The 25,905-nt window shown below is 45.9% G+C and overlaps 1 protein-coding gene across 1 annotated transcript; it reads left to right on the top strand.

Moving 5' to 3' along the window:
* The first annotated feature begins 531 nt into the window (after window positions 1-531).
* SLC14A1 (solute carrier family 14 member 1 (Kidd blood group)) lies at window positions 532-9,109 on the top strand. Its single transcript, XM_029962163.1, has 8 exons — window positions 532-694; window positions 1,414-1,603; window positions 2,034-2,162; window positions 3,206-3,398; window positions 5,186-5,333; window positions 5,924-6,058; window positions 7,025-7,074; window positions 8,113-9,109. The coding sequence occupies exons 1-8, from the start codon at window positions 547-549 to the stop codon at window positions 8,287-8,289; spliced, it is 1,170 nt and encodes a 389-aa protein (XP_029818023.1). The 5' UTR covers window positions 532-546; the 3' UTR covers window positions 8,290-9,109.
* The last annotated feature ends 16,796 nt before the right edge of the window (window positions 9,110-25,905 follow it).

Genomic DNA, 25,905 nt, shown 5'->3' with positions numbered 1-25,905 from the left:
GAGACCTATAAACCCAGCTTTAGATGCCTGTTATTGATGGCTGATGGACAAATTGAAACTGGAAATACAAATTACGCAGCAGAGGAAACTTAATAATTAAAACACCTTCTTATATGGGATGGATAGCTCTATCAAGCTGAATCTTGAGGCAGACTTCAACCTCTGTTAAGCCAGTGTCCTCTAATGCTGTCTTGCTCTTTTTGAAATGACCCTTTAAATCAAGAGCTGCTTGATTTCTAGAACACCTGATATAGCTGAGAAGGATTTCAAAATCGGGTAAAACACCATGACAAAAGGGTCGGTCATTCCTTGTGGTGTTCAAATCTATGACTGCGTGGAATTCTGGAAGGACAGAGCATAAGTTCATGGAGACACGAGAATCAGGTATCTTCAGAATAAGGATTTTCCTCTTTCTGGCCCCTAAATAGCAGAAAGTGAGCAATAATATGTGGTAGAGAGAATAAACAGGAACTAGTGAGAGGCATTACAACAAACTGTTTTGTTTTCTTTTTGTCTTAGATTTTACCAAAGGGCCAGAACAATAACATGGAAAACATTGTTGATGTCAAGATAGACACCACGGGGGAGAGAAAGCCAATGAAGCAGAATCCACTGAGCAAAGGTGGAAAGAGAGTCTGCAAAGCTGTTGGGTACATCACTGGAGACATGAAGGAATTTGGAGCCTGGCTAAAAGGTAAAGCTCCTTCATCATGAGTAATTAGGGGATTCCAAATAAAAAGTACATCAAAGGAGTAATAAGTAACTTCTCAGCTATGTGACTCAGGTCAGAGTAGTACAGAAACTACATTTAGCCTGATTTATATCTGTTTTGTAGGTGGAAAAAAATCAGCTTTGTGCAGAGATTCACATACTGCTTAAATCTTGAGGATGTCTGAGATGACATTTACCTCCCAACAAACCATGTACAAACGGAATTTAGTCCCACAGAACATAGCCCCAGATGGTTATTCTGTGCTCTGCCATTCTTCATAACACTCCATGTCCTTTCAGCTGAGCAGTTTCTGTCAAGCCTATTGCCACTGTGAAGTTAAATTACACATAGGTAGGTGCGTTTGGTCCCCACAATAAATCAGCAGTGGGATATTCATACGATTTGCCATCTGAGCCACAGACATCATAAATTAGCTGGTTCATATGAATCCGGTGCAGGGTAGTTTATAACACGGGGTTCTGGCAACCATGCTGTTCATCTCAGTTTTCCAGCTGTAAGGCTGCAGTATAGACCATAATAAATCCCAGTCAGGTTTTGCAGTCTTGTTGATTCATTGCTTCAGTTGTGCTGCCAAGTCCCACTGCCAGAACTCTTCCTGAGTTTCAAAAATACATCCCGGAATCAGCACCATCTGTGTACCTTAGGGGGCTTGTTTTATTATTTAATTTGCTGTCTTCCAGATAAACCTCTCATGATCCAGTTTATTGACTGGGTGCTGCGTGGGATATCCCAGGTGATGTTTGTCAACAATCCCCTCAGTGGGCTGATTGTCCTTGCTGCCTTTGTGCTGCAGAACCCTTGGTGGGCACTCACAGCGTGTTTGGGAACAGTTGTCTCAACCTTAACAGCACTTATTCTGGGTCAGGACAGGTAAGTCCATCCTTTTCCCCCTCAAAAGCAAGTGGTCACTTCAGTGCTGACTTACGTCACATGATATGGATGAGAAGCCTGAACTTAGTGGAAGGTGTCCCTGTCCCTGGCAGGGGCCTGGAACTAGATGATCTTTAAGGTTCCTTCCGACCCAAACCTGCTATGATTGCATGATCCAGCCTTCACTGGCCATGTGTCTGGTCAAGCAGGACCAGACAGATCTTCCCACCTGTTACAAAGGGACAGTGGACATACCTACTGAAGTGGCTGAGGGCACCTGGGATTGAAATGTGTGAAACTGAATGTCGGTGGATGAGTCTGGGCAGGTCTTCACCACACAGAGTCACAATTGCTTGGGGAGGGAGGGGGTGATGCAAGCAAAGCCTTCTCAGGTGAGAAGATTTCAAGGTTAGCTTTCCCCTTCCCACAGGTCAGCCATAGCAGCCGGCCTGTATGGATACAATGGGATCCTGGTGGGATCACTTGTGGCCGTCTTCTCTGCTAAGGGAGACTACTACTGGTGGCTCCTGCTGCCCGTTACACTGCTGTCCATGACCTGGTAAGTCAGATGGCCCCTACCCTTCTTTTTCCAACCCATGAGTCTCCACACTGAGACTGAGCTGTTGTATTTCTATGCAGAGCCCAATGAAAGGAAATACGACTAACATACTGCTAAATCCGTGCTATTATTTGCACTTTTGAACTCAAATGTAATCCAGAAACAAATAAAAATACCCACATAATCACAAATAAGCCCAGTGGGGAGAAGGAAATCAATGGCTGATCACACGTAATTCAATACCCTAAATGGGAGTCATATCGCTGTGATGAATCAATTCATTTTTGTTTCAAGAGCAACATTATTTTCGCCATTCCCCATTGTCATCAACCACAAGTGTCCCATCTATTTAAGCCACCAAATAAAAATGTCATGAAAATTTACTTCTCCAGGCACAGAAGCTGTTCAGTGGTCCCAAGGCATGATGGTTGACGCTAATCAAAACAAACAACTAATAATACTTCACTCATATATATGACAAAATAATCCTCTAGGTAATGCAGCAGCAAAAAATTTTGAAAGCTGGCCTTTGACCCCAAAATGTCTAGTTGCAGATTGCTAAAACCACGCATATAATTTGTCTGCCTGAAGTTCATGTAGTCTTATAGTCACTTCGATGTCACCTTTTACTTCTGATCCACAAGCTTGAGCAAGGGCACACAGCCACGTTCACAGTTCACTCAGACCTGGCAAAGGTGTCCTGTATTGGGTCCAGTTCAAGTGCTGGAAGGAAAAAAGGTGAACACTGAGACTGAGCTGGGGAATACCTCTATTAAATCACTGGATCCTGTCTCCTTCATGCTCACCGAATTCACCATATATATTGTATAACATGACAGGAATCTAGGCATTTATAACTGCCTTGGAAAGGGCAGGATATTTATGCAGCGACCCTGTCATGTGTCTGATTTGATCAGAAAGATTGAGGAATTAAATAGCTTAAAAAAAATAGACTGCAGTGGGGTTTATGGTTGGTTTTGGCTCTGGTAGTTTTTTTGCCTAGCTGACCAGCTTCTAGTGAGACCATTTTATTCTTCTTTCAGCCCCATTTTCACCAGTGCTTTAGCTTCAGTCTTCTGTAAGTGGGACCTGCCTGTTCTCACCTTGCCTTTCAACTTGGCCTTGACCCTCTATCTGGCTGCATCAGGACCACACAACCTCTTCTTCCCTACAACTGTCATTCAGCCTGCAACAGCAACACCAAACATCACCTGGACAGATGCTGAAATCACAGTGGTAGGTTGTCTTAAAGATAACAGTCTTCTTCACTTACAAATAAAAACACCACAGAAATATATTACGTTCCTTTGTAGGATCCCAGAATGGTTTGGGTTGGAAGGGACCTTAAACACCATCTCGTTCCACCCTCCTGCCACGGGCAGACACACCTTCCACTAGCCCAGCTTGCTCCAAGTCCCGTCCAACCTGGCCTTGGACACTTCCAGGGCTGAGGCAGCCACAGCTTCCATGGGTAACCTGGGCCAGGGCCTCACCACCCTTAAAACCAAGGGCTCTTTCCCAATATCCCATCTAACTCTACCCTCTGGCAGTGGGAAGCCATTCCCCCCTGTCCTGTCCCTGCATCCCTTGTCCCCAGTCCCTCTCCAGCTCTCCTGGAGCCCCTTTAGGCACTGGCAGAGGCTCTCAGGTCTCCCTGGATCCTTCTCTTCTCCAGGTGAACACTCCCAGCTCTCCCAGCCTGGCTCCAGAGCAGAGGGGCTCCAGCCCTCAGAGCATCTTTGTCACTCTGGACTCATCCCAAAGGTCCACCTCCCTTGTTACTGCAGTATGGCCTGGCAATACAAAATTTGGTTCATAGAATGGCTTGTTATCCAAGATGTAAATGTTTACTCTAGGAATGAACATTTTGATAGCTGAAAAACACAAATCCTGTTGGTATCTTCCATTTGCAGTTGGATCTGAATCTTCAAAGAGTCTCTAGAATCTAATTCCCCTTTTCTGTGGTAGCTGATCACCTCCCCATAGCTAAGGGTGTGCTGAGACTTCCAGTTAACTCACAGGGTAATTTGGGTTTTTCACACAGAGTGCTTATAAAATTGCATTTTCCTAATTAGACATGAGCAAGCAGATATTACTATGGTAGAATAGTTACAAATGGGTGCAGGCACACATTCATACATTTTTAATTTATATTCAAGTCAGAACTTCCCAAAGAAACATTTTATAGTATGACACTATAAACCATATAGATATGAGAGTAACTGCTTTTCCCCAAGGCTCAGCAGACTATTTTGAGGGATTCCCAGGGAGTGATTAAGAAAAGGGAAGTTAATTGACACTAAATATCAACCCGAAAGTGACATTTCAGAACACTTACCATGGTGCATAATTTTATGGGGGTCATAAATGGAAAAGTGCCTCAAAACCATCTTTAAGCTGTGACCAAGCTTGTGGGTCCCTGTCCCACCAACTCAGCAACTCCATTCACATTCCTCGTGAATCCCAAGAGAGTTTCAGGTATATAACTAAACTGAGAATAAAGCCTTTCCTGAGTTAAAATCTCATTATTCTGACCAAGCCATTATTGGCCATATCACCCTTGGATCTGCCCAGTCAGAGGGGAATGTCCTCTCAAAGGCATCATCTACCTGAGCACTTCCGTGCCCTGGGCTCCCTGTCATGGTTCATATGGGTATGTAAACATGGCCAAGTCAGCAGCAGGTGCAGATACAATGAGTAAACCTTTTCACAAAATATTTATGTTTGATATTAGACCAAAAACCTGGCAGAGGAGCTCATGGCTAGGGAACAAGTCATGACTCATTTCCGTTGAAGGGGCAACCCTGTGGAAATGCCCTGCTGTCTCCCAAGAGGCATCCAAATGCTCCACTTAGAAAGACAGAGTGCGTCCAGCAAATGCCAAACACGAAGCTGGCCAAGAAAAATAGGTTAAAAACCAAAAAGTTACAATGCTGATAATAAATAACAAATTGTCTTGTGGTTTTGTTGTTGTTGTTGTTGTTGTTGTTGTTGATTTTGTGAGTTTTTTTCAATTCTTACAGCTCCTGCAATCCATTCCAGTCGGTGTGGGTCAGGTTTATGGTTGTGACAATCCCTGGACTGGGGGAATCTTCCTGGTGGCTTTATTTATCTCTTCCCCACTCATTTGTCTGCATGCAGTGATTGGCTCAGCAGTGGGGATGCTGGCAGGTAAGGACTTGAATTGTGTCACAGATTTGTACAAAAGCATAGAGAACAAAAGAGGAACTGCAATAAGCAGAGCACTTACAGTCACAAGTTTTTCTTCCATTGAAGAACAACTGCTTGAAAACAAAACACACATAGACTTCTGCTTTCAGAATTCTTTTGATTGACTTCCCCATTCTCTTACCTTGTTTTATGATGGTGAAAATCTTCAGAAGTGTGTGTTGGGCTGAGATGAACTTTTACCATGAAATACTTAATTTCTGGATATATTCTGGTGGGTTTAGGAGCAGACTAATAAAAGTCATAGCCATCAGTGTGGATGTGTGGGCACCAGGGATGCATTTAAGGCTCACACACGGGCTCATATGTCCGCTGTTGAAATCAGATCACCAAATTCAGCTCAGGGAAATTCTGCCATGAATTCATCAGATTAAAGTGGCTTTGGCGTTAGACTGGAACAACACGACCACAAATAGGAACTCCACGCACATATGCTGGCTAGAACCCTTGAAGAGCTGGATTCCTGCCATTCCTCCGCTGCTTTCACCTCTTTGGCCAAGGAATGACAACATCTTCGGCTTATTTTTTTCCAGGGCTGAGCTTGGCAACACCGTTTAGCCAGATCTACTCCGGGCTGTGGGGCTACAACAGCTCCCTCTCCTGCATTGCCATTGGGGGCATGTTCTACGCCCTCACCTGGCAGACACATCTGCTGGCAATTGCCTGCGGTAAGTACCCGATGTGTTCTCACCTCAGCCACTCTTCCTTTTGAAGTGACTCGAGAGGCATTTGTAGCAGAGGTGGATGGAGCCGGATGGGCACCTCCAGGCAGGCAGATGGACTTAGGTGAGACTGACAAATGATGGAGCCAGGTGTTGGAGACGTGGCTTTAAATGTACCCTGACAGAATAAAAGCTGTCCTTTTATTTTCAGCCAAGAGCTGTGTTTAAAAACAAGAGAGGTGATCAGTGGACACTGATTAACCAAGGCCTTTGAAACTGGGCGATTCGTTTTGAGACGTTAATTGTGTTTGTTCTTCCGTTGCTGGATGAATCATGGTGGGTTTTCCAATCACAGATGCCAGCTCAGATTCCTTCTTTGAAGAAGGACATACCTAAACTTTGAGAAAAGTGGAGCTCAAGATCAGTCCACAGCTGTAGTTAGACAGTACACATTCCCCATTCTATTGAAATGGATACCAAGGGCTTGAGCTAGGTAACACAGCATGACTGAAGAATTATTTATAAGGCAGTTCCATATGAAATTTCAATATCAGAGTAAGCTGGGAGTGAAACTGTTGTTCATTTAGTGCTCATATAAAAAAGATTTAGCTTTGTATCTCATTGACCCACCTTCAAGCCCCAGAGGCAGGACAGATGAGGGTGGAGGGGTTATTTTCCTGTTTAACCCCATCCATCAAGCTACATACTTTCCATGTCAGTGCATTTTTCAAAAGCCTCTGATTCCTTAGCACATTTCTCATCACTCCAGTTGTTTTGTTTGTTTGTTTGTTTGTTTGTTTCGCCCTTTCCGTAGGCTCCAGGCTGGAGGGGACACAGTGCTAAAGAAAGAGCTGTTGAGGCAGGGTCATGATCACTGGTTGAGCTACCCAAGGCAGGGTGAGAGATGTTGGTCCTTGCTGTCCTACTCTATGAGCAACTGAACTCACCAGGAACTACCTTTCTTTTTCACAGCACTCTTCAGTGCCTACCTGGGAGCAGCAGTGACCAGCATGTTGTCTGTGGTAAGTAATGTATCAGTTAAGGTCTGGTTTCTAGCAAGAGATCTGAGCACTGATCTGTGTTTTTTCCTGGCTTGTCAGGCAAAACACCAAGATGTGGAGAGGAATTCAGCCAAAGGCAGAAATGGTCTGGAAGAGGGGTTATTATCTGCCCAGGGGGGTGGTGTGATTCCCATTGGAATAGGTCACTTAGAATCATCACTTACGACTTTTCTTCCTCAGAGTTTGAATGAACTTCCACAGCTCAGCTCTCAACACTTATGAGATCACAGAGTCACAGAATGGTTTGGGTTGGAAGGGTCCTTAAAGATCATCTCATTCCACCCCCTGCCATGGGCAAGGACACCTTCCACTAGCCCAGGTTGCTCCAGGCCCCATCCAACCTGTCCTTGGACACTTCCAGGGATGGGGCAGCCACAGCTTCTCTGGGCAACCTGTGCCAGGGCCTCACCACCCTCAACTCTCAATTCCTCCCAGTATCCCATCTAAACCTGCCCTCTGTCATTGTGAAACCATTCCCCCTTGTCCTGTCACTGCAGGCCCTCTTCAGCTCTCTTGGAGCCCCTGAAGGCACTGGCAGGCTGCTGTAAGGTCTCCTCTCTTTCAGATATTTACATTTCTATACTTCATGCCTGATACGATTGAGAAAGGGCACTCCACATGTGCAAAGAAATACTACATTTGGGTTTAATTCCCTTTCTCAATTGCCAAAGGACAATCAGTACAACAGCCCAGGGAAAAGCTGAATGCTTCTGGTGTCCATTCCTGCCTCATGTCCACTCACTCTTGCCTCATGTCCCTCCAAGACCAGGGTAGATGCACAAAGAGAAGGCAGCCCTCTCACCAGAGCTGATAGATATTGCAGGCTAATGCACAGTGTCAAGATCTCATAAAGAAACTCTGTCTCCCTAGGGGAAGGCTCAATGCAGAACCAGGTCTATACTTCCTTGAGAAACCTTATTCCAAAGTGCCTGGCTCTGGGTTTTATTCAAATAAAAGAAAGACATAATGAATAGGTGGTTTGCTATTTTTTCTTTGCAGTTTGGGGTACCATCAGGAACCTGGTCTTTCTGCTTGTCTGCATTGACTTTCCTGCTAATAACCACGACCAACTCTGCCATCTACAAGATGCCACTCTCCAAAGTCGCCTACCCAGAAGCCAACCGAGCTTATTATCTGAAGATGAGGAAACATCAAAGGTCTTCCTGCGAGGCATAAAGACCCAAGAAGAGAGATACTTGGCAGACTTTAAGGCAAGACCACAAGGTGTTTCCCCAATAGACTGTGATTTGTGTGCTACAGAGTCAAACACCACCTTCTGAATGGAGAGACCTTTTCCACCATGTCTTGTTTGTTCTATTAGAACAAAATTTCTATTAGATATGACTGTGTTGGAAGGACCTTTTCCAAGACCAGCCTGTAATGATTTTAAAGCACATATGTCTGGAAAGACACTTGAATAATAAAACAATGGGGAAATCACTTAGAAGTTGTAAAGAAAAATCTGTGAAAGTGAAGGCACAGCAATCAGATGTAAAGCAATGAAGAGGATCTTTCAGCATCTGAGGGAACTCCTAATAAATGGCTAAAACCACCTTATGACAGCAATAGGATACATCTTAGATAGCTTCATAGTAGCAGAGAAGTGGAATAAAGAGTACCCTTTGTCAAGTATGAAATAGGTGGTGAAGAATTCTACCTGGAGGACCTCTTGAGCCCCGTGGAGAGAAATGTGCATTAGCAGCCACCAAACATAAGATGGGGATGATTTTCATGATTTTTGTGTTAATCTCATGATTTTTCTTAATACTTGAGCCTGGTGATGGGTTAACAAAGGAGGGGACGGCAAAAAAAAGTCACTGCTGTCCCTTTCCTGTGCAATAAAATGGGTCTGTTCAGTCTATGAAAAGTAGAACCAGTTTGAGGTGATCTCCTTGACCTCCCTCCCTGCACTGTCCCCCTCAGACCACCGATATCAAACACAGCAAAATGCTGCTCTGTCCCAATCTCCTGCTGGTGCTCAGGGGGGATTTCTGGCTCTCTGCAGCTCCCTGACAGGAGAGTGGAGCCTGGGGGGGTTGGGCTCTGCTCTCAAGGAACAAGGTGAGAGAAAACATCTTCAAGTTACACCAGGGAGATTTAGGCTGGATATTGGGAAAAAACTTCTTCACTGAAAAGGCTGTCCATCCCTGGCACAGCTGCCCAATGCAATGTTGGAGTCCCCATCCCTGGAGGGATTTAAAGGCCCTGTGGAAGTGGCATATGGGGATATGGTTTAGTGGTGGCCTTGGCAGTGCTGGGGGAGTGGTTGGAGTGGGTGGTCTTAGAGGTCTTTTCCAACATTAAAGATTCTATGAAGCTGCTGCTCTGCCATTTCTCTCTGCCCCCCAATAGGACTGTTCAGGGACCAGAGCAGCAGAGCTCTGCAGCAGACCAGCCACGTTCCACTTCTGGCACAGGCTCCCAGGGTTTGCAGGGGAGAAGGGGAGAAGCTGACCTTGCACCCAACAGCATTGGCCACCTAATCAGGCTTTCTGGTTCAGCCACCTCTCTGGCTCACAGAGATACTCCATCTCATGGTGAAGATGATATCTTCACCAAAAATACTCCATATCCTAAGGTCTTGCAGTTGGCATGACCCTTCGTGCAGTAACGTCGCTCCGGGAAAAGCAAATCACACTCTGCTCTTCTTGTAGCAGATAACATAAAATCCAGCCTGTGACTAGTGCTACTGATGATTTCTGAGTTGGGGGGGGGAGACCACAAAAGAAGCACGTTGTTTTTCAAGCATCGCAGAGATCTGAGTATAAAATATTTGGGATGAATTGCTGGCAGTATATTCCAGTAAAGTTTCAGGTTTTCAGATGTTCAACAGTGTTTCTGTGCGACTGACACTCCGGAGGCCATTTGTAAAAACATACCACTTATGGTGTCTTACTTAATAAATTCCTACATAATATTGTGTGGAGCTAATTTTTAAAACAAATATTCATCTCTTTTTGAGTTTGGTATAAGTTCCCCTCTATTTATCATCACTAAGCTTTCCAAATACATGTTATGTTTTTAATAAATAGTGCGGAAGACATTGGAAAATACAGTTTTTAAGTCAGTGTATGTGAGATATTTAGGAAACTCAACTTCTGCTCTTGTGCTTATCACAGAATCCTAGAACTACAGACAGGTTTGAGTAGGAAGGGACATCAAAGACCATCTCATTCTATTCCACTGCCATGGACAGGGACACCTTCCACTAGCCCAGGTTGCTCTGTCAACCTGGTCTGGGACATTTCCAGGGATGGGGCAGCCACAGCTTCTCTGGGTAACCTGGGCCAGGGCCTCATCACCTTTACAGACAACAATTCCTTCCTAATGTCCCATCTAACCCTGCCCTCTGTACTTATGAAGCCATTCCCCCTCATCCTGTCCCTCCATCCCTTGTCCCAAGTCCCTCTCCAGCTCTTCTGGAGTCCCTTCAGGCACTGGAAGGGGCTCTCAGGTCTCCCTGGAGCCTTCTGTTCTCCAGGATGAACACTCCCAGCTCTCTCAGTCTTTTGGCATTTTGCTGCACCAATGCCTTCTTACACGTAACAGGTAAACTCTGCGTCTGTACAGGAGGCACAATCAGCCAAAAGCACAGTGCTGGGTCCAGCAGAGCTTGAAAACCTCCTATAGACCAGGTAGTGACTCATTCCTAGGGGAGATGCTGCACAGGATCCCAGATTGGGTCTAGATGAGGTCATGTTCTGTCTAGAGTAAGCTCTGAGCAGGTCCAGAGAAGGCCACAGAAATGCCCCAAGGGCTGGAGCCCCTCTCTCTGCTCTGGAGACAGGCTGGGAGAGCTGGGGGTGTTCAGCTGGAGAAGAGAAGGCTCCAGGGAGACCTTTCAGCACTTAAAGGTCCCCTTAACAAAGACTGGGACAAACATTTTATCAGGGCTTGTTGCAGTAGGACAAGAGGTGACTGTTTTAAACTAAAAGTAGGTCGATTCAGACCAAATATAAGGATGAAATTTTTTATAATGAGTGTGGTGAGGCACTGGCACAGGTTGCACACAGATATGGTGGATGTTCCATCCCTGGAAATATTCAAGGTCAGGCTGGACAGGACTCTGAGCAACCTGGTCTACTTGAAGATGTCCCTGGTCATTGGAGGGGGGTTAGACTAATGACCTTCAGGTGTCCATTCCAACCCAAACCATCTAGTGGTTCTGGATAAATCATAGGATTTATCAAACTGAAATGTAAAAGGATATTTTGGTGTTTGAACTGACACCTCCCCATCCAGGACCATGTGTGCCCCAGAGAGCCAAAGCTACAAAGCCTGCTTTCATTCTAATGTCAAAATCTACACTCGGGTAAGAGAACACACTTTATGGCCAGTGTAAATCAGCAGATTTCCTCCAACTGGTGCTATTCCAGCTTGCTGTTGCTGAGCAACAGGGACATTTTGGCAGTACCTTAAAGAAATCATATGCACAGAACTGAAAAACAACAAAAGATGAAGGCCATGTCTCAGCCATTAGAAAGATTTTGCACGTCATTCAGAATTAATCCTACGTTTTATGCTATCTAAAGAGTTTGTTCTTCCCATCGCCCCTCACAAAAAACCAGCTATTTGGTAATTTGACATGTGTATCAGTCAGAACATAAGTGTCATGCTTCTTCCCATTATCCTTCATAACACAGTCTTTGCTAACAGAATTTATCTTATTATTGAAACTACTCTTTTTTTTTTCCTTTACATCAAATAAAAGCTATGCAAGTCACCTGATTGTTTGGTTTTTTTCAAGTACTCTCTCTTCATTCTTTTTCTGATGCTCAGGTGTTAACCAGGCTCAGTAAGAAACACTTAGGTGGGGCAGGAATTTTGGGGTATTTTCCTGGACTACCTCCCTCCCAGTGCCAGCATAACATAGCAAAAGAGTTGTCACTGTGTTTACAGTTCTTAAAATAAATACATACATATATACATACATAAATACATACATATGAATACACACATCTGTGATTCTAAGACACTTATTTCCCCTTCCCCTAGCAAACCAGTGTCTGGTTTGGGCTCAAGAGGCCAGTGTTCAGTCATGCAGCAAAGGCAGAGAATCCTTGATGATGATGATGATGGTGATGATGGTGGTGGTGGTGGTGGACTAGGAGGAGGAAACATTCATCCCAGGTTACCTGAGTACGAGACCCAAGAGCTGCAGAAGCAGGACCAAACCCGAGGTATGAACTGCTGCACACCAGCCTTTTAGATGCTTAAATCTGAGGACGTGCAACAATGAAATCTCCTTTATCTGATCCCCCAGCACTGGTGCGGGTTTTATTTGGTTTTACCGTGCTGCAAATGAAATATAAACAGTATAAAGAATGCTCGTGTTGATTGTTATCTAATCTCTTGAATCTTGACATTCAGTGTAAAGGGTTGACACAGAATTTGGCCATAGCGAGGAATAATTCACCCGCTAAGAAAGATGCTACCCATGAGGAAGCAGTGCTGTGCATTGGAAAGATCACTGCTTGATTAGTGCTTGATTATTTCCCTCTCCCTCAGAGTGCAAGCACCACAAAGATCACTATGGCAAGAGAATCGTTAGGCACAAATTAACACCTCTCTGAAGCTTTCTCTCTTTTTCTTGCCGCTGAAAACTGCCCTCGGGTGATAAAGCCTTTTTCTGTTACCAGAGGTTTAGCTTACTCCAGATTTTGAATGAGATGAGGAAACTGCATAACTGCCAAAGCCAATACATCCCAGTGACTTAAGACTCTCGCCCTGCTTATTCTCAAAGGTACAGATACACCACAGTAATTAGCTTCACGTGCATTGAAACAGAAAGTGTTTAAACAGGAGTTGGCAGTCTTAATATTTCATAGATCTGGGTCAGAAGGATCATCTTATGTCCCTAAAGGTTATGTCCATGCTGGAAAATGAAAATAATCAGGTGTTGACACAGACACCCATCGTGCTCTAAGGATACGTGCCTTGACACATCCCAGCATTTGCCAGCCAGCATCCTCCAGGCCATGCCCAGACAGAGCTCAGCAGTCAGCATGGACACCTCTTGGCTCCTTCACATATCCTACACAGCTAATATTTAAAGATGTTTTATTTGCAAAGGGGCTCTGAAGGTTAAATTACTTATCTTGAGGTTGAGCCCTCCTGACTTACTACTGCATTCCAATGCAAAGAAAAATCATAGAATAGAATCACAAAATTGTTTAGGTTGGAAAGGCTCATCAAGTTTCCCCAGCACTGTCAAGGCCACCACTAACCCATGTCCCCAAGTGCCACATCCACGTGGCTTTTAAATCCCTCCAGGGATGGGGACTCCACCACTGCCCAGGCCAGCCTGTGCCAGGGCCAGACAACTGTTTCAGTTAAGTTTTTTCCCTAATATCCAATCCAAACCTCCCTTCTTGAGGTTGTTTCCTCAAAGCAAAATAAAACAACTCAGCTTCACAGTGTTCCTGTGCATTCCATCAGCAAGAACTCTTTCATGTCTGACTGTTTGCAAGTGCAACCTCCTGGTCCAGTACAGGCTGGGGTTTAGCTCCTGCTGCCCACACCACCCTTGGCATCTGGGACAAAGATGTCCTTGGCACACACAACAGGATACAGCAGCATTGAAGCCCTGCCTTTTGCTGGACACAGCAATGCTCACCTGGGGTTAGAAAGAGAGGTGAAGAGAGAGGGGGAACACGAGCAACTCTGCAACCTGGTGGTCCTGGGCATCACACAAGGGTATCACTGAAGAAGGAAACCAGCAAGAGCCAGCAAAAGGGAGGCTGAAGGAGCAAGGTTGTGACAGAGGAGATCATATCACTTGTGCTGTGGCAAGAGCCTCAGAGACTGGGGCAACGAGATCCAGCCTGAAGCCGGATGGAATCTGGCCAACAGCACCAGTATTTCAACCTGCCCTGGGGATTGATGCAGCTTGAAAGCTGGCCTCAGATATGAGGCATATTCACAGAATCACAGAATCATCATTTAGGTTGTAAAAGACCCTTAAGATCATTGGCATGAGGAGGATTTCTCATAACAAATTCAGACACTTAGAAAGGAGCAACAAAATCAGTGCTGCAATCTAACAGAAACACCTGTGAGGGAAAATACAGCTCAGCTGTGCTTGGAACACTGGAGCAACTGCTTCCACTTTTAGGCCTGGTGATGTCAACAATGTTAATTTTTTAAGTAAAATAAAATGACATGTGCACGTGATTGCAAAACTGGGAGTTCAAAGCAAAAACTTCTCCGGGAAACCTCTTCTTTTCTTTTGCCTCTCATGAGGATGTATAGATTTTAACAAGGATGGGAGCTGTGGGCTTAGGAAACTGACAAATTACAAATCCCCTCACTTTACTTTAAACATTCATGGATTGGTCATCAGTTTAATCAGAGAAGGGTGAGATCATTGGGAGGTTAAGGATTAGATTGGTTAATTGGTTCACTTAGAGAGATAATTCTAGGGAAAGCGTGCCCCTGGAATGGTGCAATGCGAAGGAAAAGAGGGAATTTTTTTCAAGTGGAATTTTCCAGCAAACAATCCTGGTGCCTCAGTGACAAAGCAGTTGTAAAACACATTGTGGTATAGTGATTTGGTGGGGGAGAATGTGATACTCTGTAAGGTAGTGCAAGTCCAGAGGAGGCCACGGAGGTACTCCAAGGGCGAGAACACCTCTTCAGTGGAGACAGGCTGGGAGAGCTGGGGGTGTTCACCTGGAGAAGAGAAGGATCCAGGGAGACCTGAGAGCCTCTGCCAGTGCCTAAAGGGGCTCCAGGAGAGCTGGAGAGGGACTTGGGACAAGGGATGCAGGGACAGGACAAGGGTGACTGTCTTCCCACTGCCAGAGGGCAGGGTTAGGTGGGATATTGGGAAGGAGCCCTTGGTTTTAAGGGTGATGAGGCCCTGGCCCAGGTTGCCCAGAGAAGCTGTGGCTGCCTCAGCCCTGGAAGTGTCCAAGGCCAGGCTGCACAGAGCTTGAAGCAACCTGGGCTAGTGGAAGGTGTCCCTGCCCATGGCAGGGCTTTGGAATGGGGTCAGCTTTAAAGTCCCTCCAGCCCAAACCATTCTGTGATTGATTTGTTTGTGTTGAGATGCTAAAACACAAATAGGTCTCTCAGCAAACCATAAAGGGGCATCTGTCCAAGGCCTCTTCACTGATGGCCTATAGAAATGCTGTCACCTCATCTGCCAGCCCTTGTGAACTGGTCATTCACCTCATTAGCCAACCTGATATTAATCACCATTTCCGGGAGCAAAAAAGATAGACAAGGTTTTGTTAGTTATGGCAAAGAGGTCACATAAGCAGTAGCTTGTGTTACACACACACACACCTCTCTCCGTGTGAACCTTCTTCTGCCTCTTGAACAAGAAAATAAGAAAACTTTCTGTATCTCGAATTGTGATATATTTTTTTGTTACAGGTTCCCAGCTCATCTCCATCTTCCCTTCTCTCTTTGTTGTTTTCATCTACTCACGTGACAGAGAACACCTACGACAAGTGGCAGCATCTGACAGCAAATGCAGGATCCCTGGCCACGTTCTGCTGTCTGGAATGTCCTGGCCTTACTCCCAGCCAGGGAGTTCATGCACTCTGCAGGCAGTGCAGCAGTTTTCACCTGGATATAAGGATCAGGAATGATAATCTCCTTGGCACATTTCTCCAGTTCAGCATAACCCAACACATCACTTACCTTCAATCTACCCTTTATCTAAACTGTGTGAGGTGACTCAACCCTACCTACATATAAAATATCTTAAAGTACAAATTCTCCCTCCCTGGAGGGAAATAAAAGGAAGTGTCATGTCATGGTGGCCTAGCAACAAGAGGCACTTCTTTGTTGCTTTTCTGTCAGGCTCTCTGAGCAGTGAGCTACATAATAAACTCAAGTTTTATCCAAGAAATAAACAAAAAAAAAAAGCCTCCTAGGGGGTACTGAATATTGAATTTCTGTTCTTGGCCCCAAGAAACCCCTTCCCTTTTTGGCTATCCCACCATGATGGCTCTTTAAGCCACCACACCCTTTTCCCATTTCCCCAGTCCTGATTTGCTCGCAGTGTGTTGTTGGTGGTGGACATGGTCACTGACCCCTCTGGCAAAGCATTCCGGCTTCTCCAGCACCACTAAACACTTCAAATTCACTAATGCTTAAAATTTCTTAGCCACTACACCCTCCAGTTCCCAGCAGAGCTTATTCTTGGTCTCCTTACACCCACAGCCATGTCCATCCATCCATGAGCAGGACGCTCACCAGAGTTCACTCGAACCCAGCTGCCCTCAGCAGCTCATTGGAAAGTACATACCATTCATTTCTCTCTTGCAACGCCTAAAGGCACAGGATTACATCTCTGTGGGGTGGAGAATGATGAAACATATGTAACCTGGCAAAAGACTCCATAGCACCAGAGGCTCACTCTGTCCAGGCACAGGATCAGCACTCCCAAAGAGGTAGGAAAGAAACAAAACTGTTGAGGCATTCAGAAAAGGTTTCATGCAGGCAGATTACATGCCATTTGATCACCTCTCAATCACACAGTATAGAAGACACTGAATATCAAAGGCTTTCTTTCTTTGTTACAGAAGTGTTTATTGTTGCATATTTTACCTGCAATGAAAATTCCAGAAGAATATCTTTCTTCTAACTCGAACCTCCTGAAAGCCAAAGTTGTCTCTCATCTTCAGCACAAGCGAGTGCCAAAGGAGGAATTACACAGGAGGGGAATTACACAGTTAGGCTGCATAGCTCCAGCCTAAACTCTGCTACAACTTTACAGAATGGTCCTTAGCAGCAAATCAAACCATCCATCAGCTCCTTTCCAGTACAGCTGGAAACCACAGCTCTAAGCACTTCACTGCCTCCCAGGGCAGCAATTCTGCAAGGGATCCACAAGGCTCCCACAGAGGCAAAACCAGTGCTACCCTTCAAGCTGGAGCACATGGCAGGCCAATGAATTTTTTGAGCCCAGATGGCTGAGGAGGAATGTCCACAAGAATGCTGTGCAGGGAAGTCACATTGTCAGTACAACAATCCTTCTCCCAAAGGACGCCGACAACCTGTATGCTGCAGATTTAAGTAATAAATCTGAGGAAGTGACAGAAACCCCATTTGTGATGTGACTGATAATCACGTCAGCTATTTCTGCACATTCCTTTGTTCCATTGTCCTTCCAAAGAATGATTCCTATTTGTAAGACTTGCAGAAATAGGTGCTTTTAGATGAAGCTGTGAGCAAACAACAAAAGAAATGCACCTGAACAGTCTGACTTCAGACACGTGGGGCTGTTCTTGTGCTCCTCAAGTACAGATTTAACATAACCTGATTTCCCCTGGTCATGGGAGAGGTAACCACAAACATGTACTGGAGAAGACAGCTGCCTACAGACATGTCACAAAGCCATTCAACATTTTAATTCTTCTGGGAGCTTATCCAGAATCATTTAAAAGATAAATAAGAATTGTTTATATACTCAGAGAAAAAAGGCCAAAGCCTTGACTATTCAAAATGATCAAGCCTGACAGGTAAATGAGTGATTGCACCTCGCAGGATGCATGTCTGTTCTCCATTCCCTTGCTAAATCAGGGGCTAATCTTTCCACAACATGATTATCTGATTTGTGTCTGCGAGAATGTGTCTCTGTTTCATCAACATGGACTTAATCAAAACTCTGTATGACAACACTGGCACAGGTTGTCCAGAGAAGGCTGCCCCATCCCTGGAAGTGTTCAAGACCGGGTTGGATAGAGCTTGGAGAAACCGGGTCTTCTGGGAAGTGTCCCTGCCTTTGAAAGGATGATTGTAACTAGATGAGGTTTAAAGGCCCTTCCAACCCAAACTATTCTCTGATTCTGTGACCTGCATCCTACTCCTTAAAAGCCTGCCTGTGGATGGCCTTAGTCACCCAGCTCCTCAATGGAAAGAGAAACCTCCTTTCCCTTCTTACGCACTGGGAACTACAACATGGGCAATTCAGGGTCACGTATTTGTAACTCTTTGCATACTTAAGGACATGCTGCAACAAGGCAGAGTGGTTTTCAAACACACCAAGATAAGCTCACACCTAACCCAATGGATTGGGGAAACCCTGGGAAGAGTTTACCCTCAGAGGCTGCAGAGCTCTCTCATTAACCGCGTTAAGGTCTCGGAGGATGAGACCTCTCTTTCTCACACGAGAAGCAAACCTTTGTGAGAAACTCACCTGCCCTGTCTGCCAAGAAGTGCCATTAACTGCTCATTCCACTCGTCGTGGGCACTCCTAACCAACACATTCCCTACAGCACCTGCTCTGCCTGATCCCAACTTCAGACCACCAGTTTAGTTACCCTGCAGCGTGACCAAATTTCAGTGTGCTGATGCTCAGGCTCCACCCTACTGTGCTTTAAGGGACCATGGTCAAAGATCACAAGCCATAAAGGGAATTCAGGACCAGAGAAATGATTGTATGGAAAGGGGAGGCACCAATTTCTTCTCTCTGGTGACCAGTAACAGGACCCAAGGGAATGGCATGGAGCTATGTCAGGGAAGAGTTCTTCCCCCAGAGGGTGGCTGGGCACTGAACAGGCTCCCCAGGGTAGTGGTCACAGCATCAAGGCTGCCAGAGCTCAAGGAGCATTTGGACTCCACTTTCAGGGACAGGGTGGGATTGCTGGGGTGCAGGGCCAGGATTTGGACTGGATGATCCTTGTGGGTCCTTCCAAATGCAGGATATTCTATAATTCAATGGAATTATATCACCTCACAGAAGGGCCATCCTCCCCTCATCTCCCAGGCTCTACTGATCCTTGACACTGTAGCATCATCTTTGCCCAAACCCAAGATGCATTTCTTCTTCACCCCAGGTTCCCACCGTGCTTCCTCAGCCTCCCTCACTTTGCCACCTGTGTGCCAAGCATCTTCCCTCCTCGGGTGCAAAGCTTCACTTTCCAATCCTGCCTGGACAGGAACGCTGAGCTTTCAACAAGGTCCTCCTGCCAGTGATCCAGCAGCCACGTGCACACACAGTTGTGAGCAGGGAGCATTAAGGAATTTAAATTGTATATTGTTTGCTCCAACCCCTCACGAGGTGAGAGCTGAGGTGAACAATGCACTCCCCATAGCACCTCTCCACGTTATCAGCCTCTGATCTTAATCCCAGGAGTCAATGCCGTAATCCATCACTTTTAATGAGAGTGAGCTCCCCTAGGCAGGGCTGTTATCTCACTCAGTATCTGTAGGGACATGTGAGGTTATGGCAGTGGTGCAATTAAGTAAAGGTTACACTGGCCTGAAAGGGTTAGCACTGGCTCTTTGGGAACACTTCTGTGTTACCAGAGACCAGAGCAAGCAAAGGTAAAAAAAAAGAAAAGTTGGCTTCAAACTGAAAGAGAGTAGGTTTAGATCAGATATTAGGAAAAAATTCTTTTCTGTAAGGATGGTGAGGACCTGGCACAAGTTGCCCAGAGAAGCTGTGGCTGCCCCATCCCTGGAAGTGTTCAAGGCCAGGTTGGACGCAACTTGAAGCAACCTGGCCTGGTGGAATGTATCCCTCCCATGGCAGGGAGACTGGAATGAGATGATCTTTAACATCTTTTCCCAACCCAAACCATTCTCTGATTCTATAAATGCATTTACACGCTACAATTCACATGTCAATTCCTGCACTTCCATTGCTGGAACCTTCCAATCCAGCAGGTCCCAGTACCAACAACACAGAAACAGAAACAGCTGGCCTCAGGCACCTACCCACATTTTTCCATCTGTTGCCACTAAATGTTTCATTTTCCACCAGGAATGTTTCCTGAGGTTAAGGTAAAGAGCAGGTACACTGATTCTGCGATTCTGTGTTTCTGTGATCTTGTTTTGATATGTCCTATGTAGCTCTGCTGCCCTTATTGATATCACATCTATTATCTATTATCTGTCACATCTATTGAGCAAACCAAACTCTTAGAAGAACAACCCCAAGTAAAATTAAACAGCAACAAAATCTAATCATCAATCTGCCTGCTGGAGAACCCGCAACACAGAGCAAAAGTTACTCTTTCCCTCGTCTCTTCCAGGGGCAAGTCACTCCATCCAGGCAGGGGAAGTTGCTCCATCACCTCATCTAAATCCTGTCCCAGGTAGAAAGGAGCTGATCTTGCACTGAGAGGCTCTGCCAAGAATTCAAGTAGAGGTCTCATGTTTCAATAGTACTTACACCTTCACACAGGTCATGAGGTGCCCACAAAAATTAGTTGCAGAGGTCCCCTGAAAGGCACAAGTGCCTACAATGCCCTTGAATAATTACACTTGCCTCTGCCTACGACTCAGCTGCAGATTTAACTGCAACACCGACAATCCTGGGACAACCAGGTCAAGGCTGTCAAAGAATGTTGCCTCTGGACACAGTTCATTGGGAAGAGTGATCACCCATCCTTGCCTCGTTAATTATCTCAACAGCTTGGCTTCAGGTCTGCAATCATCTCTCCTCCCACGCTTGCCCAGCCCAGGGGCTGCAGGAGCTGTGCCTCCCTTCACTCCTCCCCACCACACATGGTAACTCAGCACCCAGGTCAAATCCAGGTTTTGGAATTCAGTTCAGGAGCAGATGGATGAAAACAATCCATGAAATACTAGAGATTGTATAGCAGCTCAGATTAGCTGGTGCAGTGGTCCTCCCTGGCCATTCAAGCTGTCAGTTTCAAACACGTGTTGGGCCCTGTTTGAGGGCAAGCAGGATGGTGAGGTACCCTTGCAGGATGGAAAACCTGTGGTTGATGCTCACAGATGCTGAGAAACAGTCAAAGCACTTCTGGATCTGCACAGCAACAGGTAATGCCAAGAAGAGAAATTCAGCTGAAGGTCTCCAGCAAGGAAGGGGGAATGGCTGAACAGTCCAGGTTTAACCGCCAAGGTTAAAAAGGAAAAAAAAAAAAAAAAAAGAAAAAAAAAGACAATAACAACAGCATTCTGGTTATATTTTGCATTTGAATCAGTGAAACATAGGCTATCAGACAATAGGGAGGATAAAGGACAACAGAACAGTACATTTCTCAGAGAAGATGCCACAATAAACATCACTCTAAAGAGATTGGGTACAGGATCTCAGGCAAGGCAGGAAGAGAGTGAAAACAAGAGGTGGAGAGTTATTGTCCAGAGGCATGTCCTAGAGAGTTGCCACCTTCATCACCACAGGTCTCAGTCTAAGTGCTTTTGAATCTATTTGGAGTCTGTGAGACAGCATAGAGGTGGTGACCAGAGCTCAGCCCGTGCACCAGTCCCACGCCTTCACTGGCCAAGAGTGTTCTGCCAAGGAAAAGTTCAGGATGTGCTTCAGATATCATGTGGCCTGATGGATAGAACCAGCCCACACTCCTTCCCAAGGGTGCAGTTTTCATCCCAGAGAAGGGCTATGAAATCTACAGCCAGAGGAGCATAAAACTCTTAAATCACCATCTGTGCCCATTCAGCAGGGAAAGACAGAGCACATAAATCTCCATGGGCTCCCTTTTACTAAGAAGGATAGGCAGGGTCTTCTTTTCTGGTGGCATTTCAAGTGCCTTTAATCAGACACGTCATTTGAATTAGTCTAAAAGGATGTTTAGTGCCTGTGTCTTGCCAGCTGGCTCACCTTCTTGTTCAGGCTAATCCCAGCATCACACACAGACCAGACCAGACCTTCAGGGCTCATTTGGATGACAGAGTGACCAGGGTAGGAGAGGACACTCGGTGGCTGGTCAGGTCACATGGCTCTGAGAGTACTGGGTTTGATCCTAAAATATTCCATTGCTGTCATTAAGTAAGTATCCAATGTGAGTCAAAGGTCTCTTAGCATTCCCATAACAGTGAATGGCCATATCAGGACTGTCAGGACAAATCAGTGATTAAATCAGGTGTCTCTACACTGTTGGTTGGGCCTGGGACAAAGACCAGTTCTGGGATGGAACAACCCCACTCTGCAAGCTTGTAGTAAGCAGCTGCCTGATCCCGAGATCTTGTGCTGCCTGGAGGAGGTGGGTGCCAGCACTGGTGGCCTCAGCATCATCCTCTCAATGGCTTTGGCCTATCTTGGTATGGGCAAAATAGAAAACATCCCGTCACCACCTGTCTGCAAGTGTTCCAAACATAGTTCTTCATAGCAGAGGATTTGAACAGGCAGCAGCAGGGACAGAAATGCACAGGTCTGGGAAATCAGGTCTGTTCTCCATGTCAATACTTGGATGTGACTGCAGAGGTTTAGATTGCAAATTAGAGGAAATTTCTTGACCAAAAGGTCTGTCTGCCCTGGCAGAGGCTGCCCTGGACAGTGGTGGAGTCCCCATTCCTGGAGGGATTTAAAAGCCATGTGGATGTGGCACAAAAAACTTATAAACACTTCCTGTGTCTTCTTCCATCCACAATGCTCTGCCTATAACACAAGCTGTGCTTTTCAAACCATAATTACCCACTAGGAGATCATTACCCAAATATCCATTTAATTGTCTTTAGTTGATGTTCAACATAGGCAACAAGGGCTCACCAGCACCCCCATCCTTGCTCCACAGATTCACCCACCCAGCTTTGGTGATGGGACAGTTCCAGACCTTGGAGCAATGATATGAAAGGCAGGAGGACTTTCCAGGTCAGGAGCACTTGTAAGGGGCTGAGCAAACACCACAGGCAAGCGACTGAGCCTGTAGACTTTCAAAGTGGATCAGGAGTAGCCTGACGCAGTGGTGCCTGTGTTCTGCAGCAACGCTCAATGCCAGGAAGCAGGATCAGTGTCACCTGCAACAATGGTGCCTGGCTTTGATACTCTCCATCCCTCCCACCCTTTCCACCTTCCTTGCACTGTAGGTTTTCCTGTTGCTGTTTTTCTCCCTCCAGCTTGGCCAGGATGAAGTGGGTGCAGGGGGGAGATGGGCCACCCACAGCAGCTCCCTGAGAAGGGGAGCACAGCTCTGCTTTCTCCTGCTCAACTGATGGAGACCAGACAAAGGGAAAACTCCTCTGGCCTCCCAGCTTGCCCTCCCAGCACTTCCCAGAGCCAATCCCTTCAGGGAAGAGAGCCAGATGTGACAAAACATAAGGGTTTTGCGCCGAACATGTGTGGGTTGGCACTGGGGAGGACTGGGGAGGACTCACACGTGCTGCTGAAGTAATTGAAGTAGAGAACGTTGGAGCTGATATTAAGACCCAAAGGGAGAGAGGGGGAACAGTTGCCTTCACTCTGGTCACTAAGTGGCTGCATTGTCAGCACAGATACAGCCACATATGACTCCTTGTTTCGATCCTCAGTGACAAACCTGGGACCAGGAGGGTCGAGCTGTGCCGTGCTCACCTCCAGCCACGTGCTGCAACCTGGGTGCAGATCATCACTGACTAATCACAGAGCCATGGGAACATTTAGTATGGAAAAGCCCTCTAAGATCATGGAGTCCAACTGTTCCCCAGCACTGTCAAGGGCACCACTAACCCATGTCCCCAAGTGCCACATTCACAGGGCTTTTAAATCCCTCCAGGGATGGGGACTCTACCACTGCCCTGGGCAGCTTACCAGGGCTGGACAGACCTTTTGATCAAGAAATTTTCCCTAATATCCAATCTAAACCTCCCCCTGTGCAACTTAGGGTCATTTCCACCCACTCTATTGCTTATTACTGGTGAAAAGAAACATTATTATGGAAGGCATCCTGGTTTTGGTGTTGGAACAAAAACAGGCTTCCTCACAGAAATCTTAGATATCATTTAAGCACAGACCTGGAAAAAGACATGACAGAGTCTGTGGATTATACAGCCACAGATGATGCTGTTTACAAAATTTTTTGGCTGATTCAAACAGGTAGTAAATATTTTCAGCTATACATTATCAACTCTGTATTTTAAACATTAAAATGCTTCATTTCAAATAGCCATCACGTGGTCCAAAAAGAAAATCAGCCCACAGAGAAAACTCAAAGGATTTATATTTCTGCATTGATTTACCAGGTATTTTTTTAGGAAATACTGGAGTCAAATATTAGAGAGGAAGAGGTTCATACTAAGTGTTAACTGCAGCTATTCTTCATATGAATCATTTATGCTTCACTGTAAAAAGATGTTTTCAGCATGGATTTCACTTTAATCTTTTGCTTCAATCCACTAAGTCCCTCTGTGCCATTAGTGGTGAAATGCTTAAAAAGAATCACAACACCAAAAACCTCACATCACAAGTAGATGAAATCAAACAGTATATGGAGGAAGAAGAAGGCAAAAATACACAGAAAAGGCACATATCACAGAGGGGATAAGGATACAGGTCTCTTATTTGCTGTTTCCATCACCCGTAGCCTCAGGTTTCTCTGCTGCTGGTGGTCTGAACTATGCTTTACAGCTCATAAGGACAGTTTGCAAAGTAATTAGACCCTGGGTCCTGATGCTCCTGCTCAAGGACGGCATGTACAGGGACTGCACAAGGCTCTAAGTCATTATTTGAAGTAACACCACCCTTGGCTGAATAGTAACCATACATAACATCTGGGTACTCTCAGAGCCTCCTCCAAAACGTCTGGGAAAAAAGAAATCCTTTCCTTCACAAAGACTCTGACCAGGACAAAGAAAGAGCTCAGAAAGCGGCCAACACACTTCACGCTACCAAATCTCAAAAGTCCCTCTTCTGGGAGATTTTGCACAAGCTAAGAAAGGAACATACGGGGAGAGTTTCAGGAGGAGGGGTAAGAAGCAAAGGGGAGCCCTGGCATCCCTGCTGGGGGGAAGGCGCTGGCTCCTGGCACAGCGAAAGTGGCAGCAGCGACTCGGCAGCGTCTTGCATTGGCTCTGGGAGCCCTCCAGTGGCTGCGAGCCCACCGCTGCCTGCAGCGGGAATCATGGAATTGTTGGGAATGGGAGGGACATTAAAGCTCGCCTCGTTCCAGCCCCCTGCCATGGGCAGGGACACCTTCCACTAGTCCGGCTTTCTCCAAGCCCTGTCCAACCTGGCCGTGAATCCTGTGGGTGCTGCTGTCCCAGTCCCCACCCAGGAGATTAATCAGCCGGATATCAGCCTTCCCTGGCCTAAGGCAAAGGCAGCAAACCTCAAGCTAAACCCAGACAGGGAATACACGCCCCAAGGTTAAATTTAAACAAATCATGGGATCACCATATGGGAGATGACGTAAGGGGACCATGGTCAGCTCTCCACAAGCCCCAAATTCTGCAGATTAGCAAACTGCACAGTAAACTGAGAGAAAAGCTAAACCCAGAAGGAATAAAGCGAGCATTTGCACAAGGATGTTGGGCAAAAGCTGGAAGTCAGCTTATTTCAAACACAGTTTAACAACAAGCAAGGAATGATTCACAACTCATTAGGGTCATGTGGGTCTCGACAGAGCAGGGTCACAGTGAGCACCAGCACTCACCCACCACTGAACCCTGGCACAAGTGGTCAGATGATTTCAAAAGAAGTGCGTTTTGGGGTGGTTTGTTTTATAACAACGAGTGAGCATAAGGTGTAAAGCATAGTTGGCTTGCAGGCTCCAGGTTCAGGAGGGGGAACTGCTTCTAACCAGGAAAGAAAGGGTCTGGCTTGGCAACCCTTTAGGCAGATTGCAAGGGTTTCCTCCAGGCTGGTGAGCTGGTGGCACTGGAAAGCAGTTCCCTCCCGCCCCATCACACACCTGGTGTGGGTGTTTGCAGCCCCAACCTGCAAACGCCTTTCTTTAGCTGGAAAATCGTAATGCCCTGATTCCCTCTGGTGTAATTTTCATATGACTGACCACAGAACTATTAATATCTGAACCCAGAGCTGGTTCAGCTAAACAGCTCACTCCCTCCAAGGACAGGAAAACCACAACTTCTTCCAGCCCTGGAAAAACCTTTTGTGCCTGCAAGGCCATCAGCTCAGATGTAATGAGGCAGTTC

This window comes from Manacus vitellinus, unplaced genomic scaffold, assembly GCF_001715985.3.
Source record: "Manacus vitellinus isolate BGI_N305 unplaced genomic scaffold, ASM171598v3 scaffold_42_pilon, whole genome shotgun sequence".
In the NCBI taxonomy this organism is placed as follows: Eukaryota; Metazoa; Chordata; class Aves; order Passeriformes; family Pipridae; genus Manacus; species Manacus vitellinus.
The sequence above is the reverse complement of the archived record's forward strand: the minus strand, read 5'-3'. Positions and strand labels throughout refer to the sequence as shown.

Excerpts from the sequence above, each read along its gene's own strand:
- SLC14A1 (XM_029962163.1), top strand. The coding sequence starts at position 547 with ATGGAAAACATTGTTGATGTCAAGATAGACACCACGGGGGAGAGAAAG. Across the intron at positions 5,334-5,923 it reads AGCAGTGGGGATGCTGGCAG|GGCTGAGCTTGGCAACACCG; the intron begins GTAAGGACTTGA and ends ATTTTTTTCCAG. Across the intron at positions 6,059-7,024 it reads TCTGCTGGCAATTGCCTGCG|CACTCTTCAGTGCCTACCTG; the intron begins GTAAGTACCCGA and ends TCTTTTTCACAG.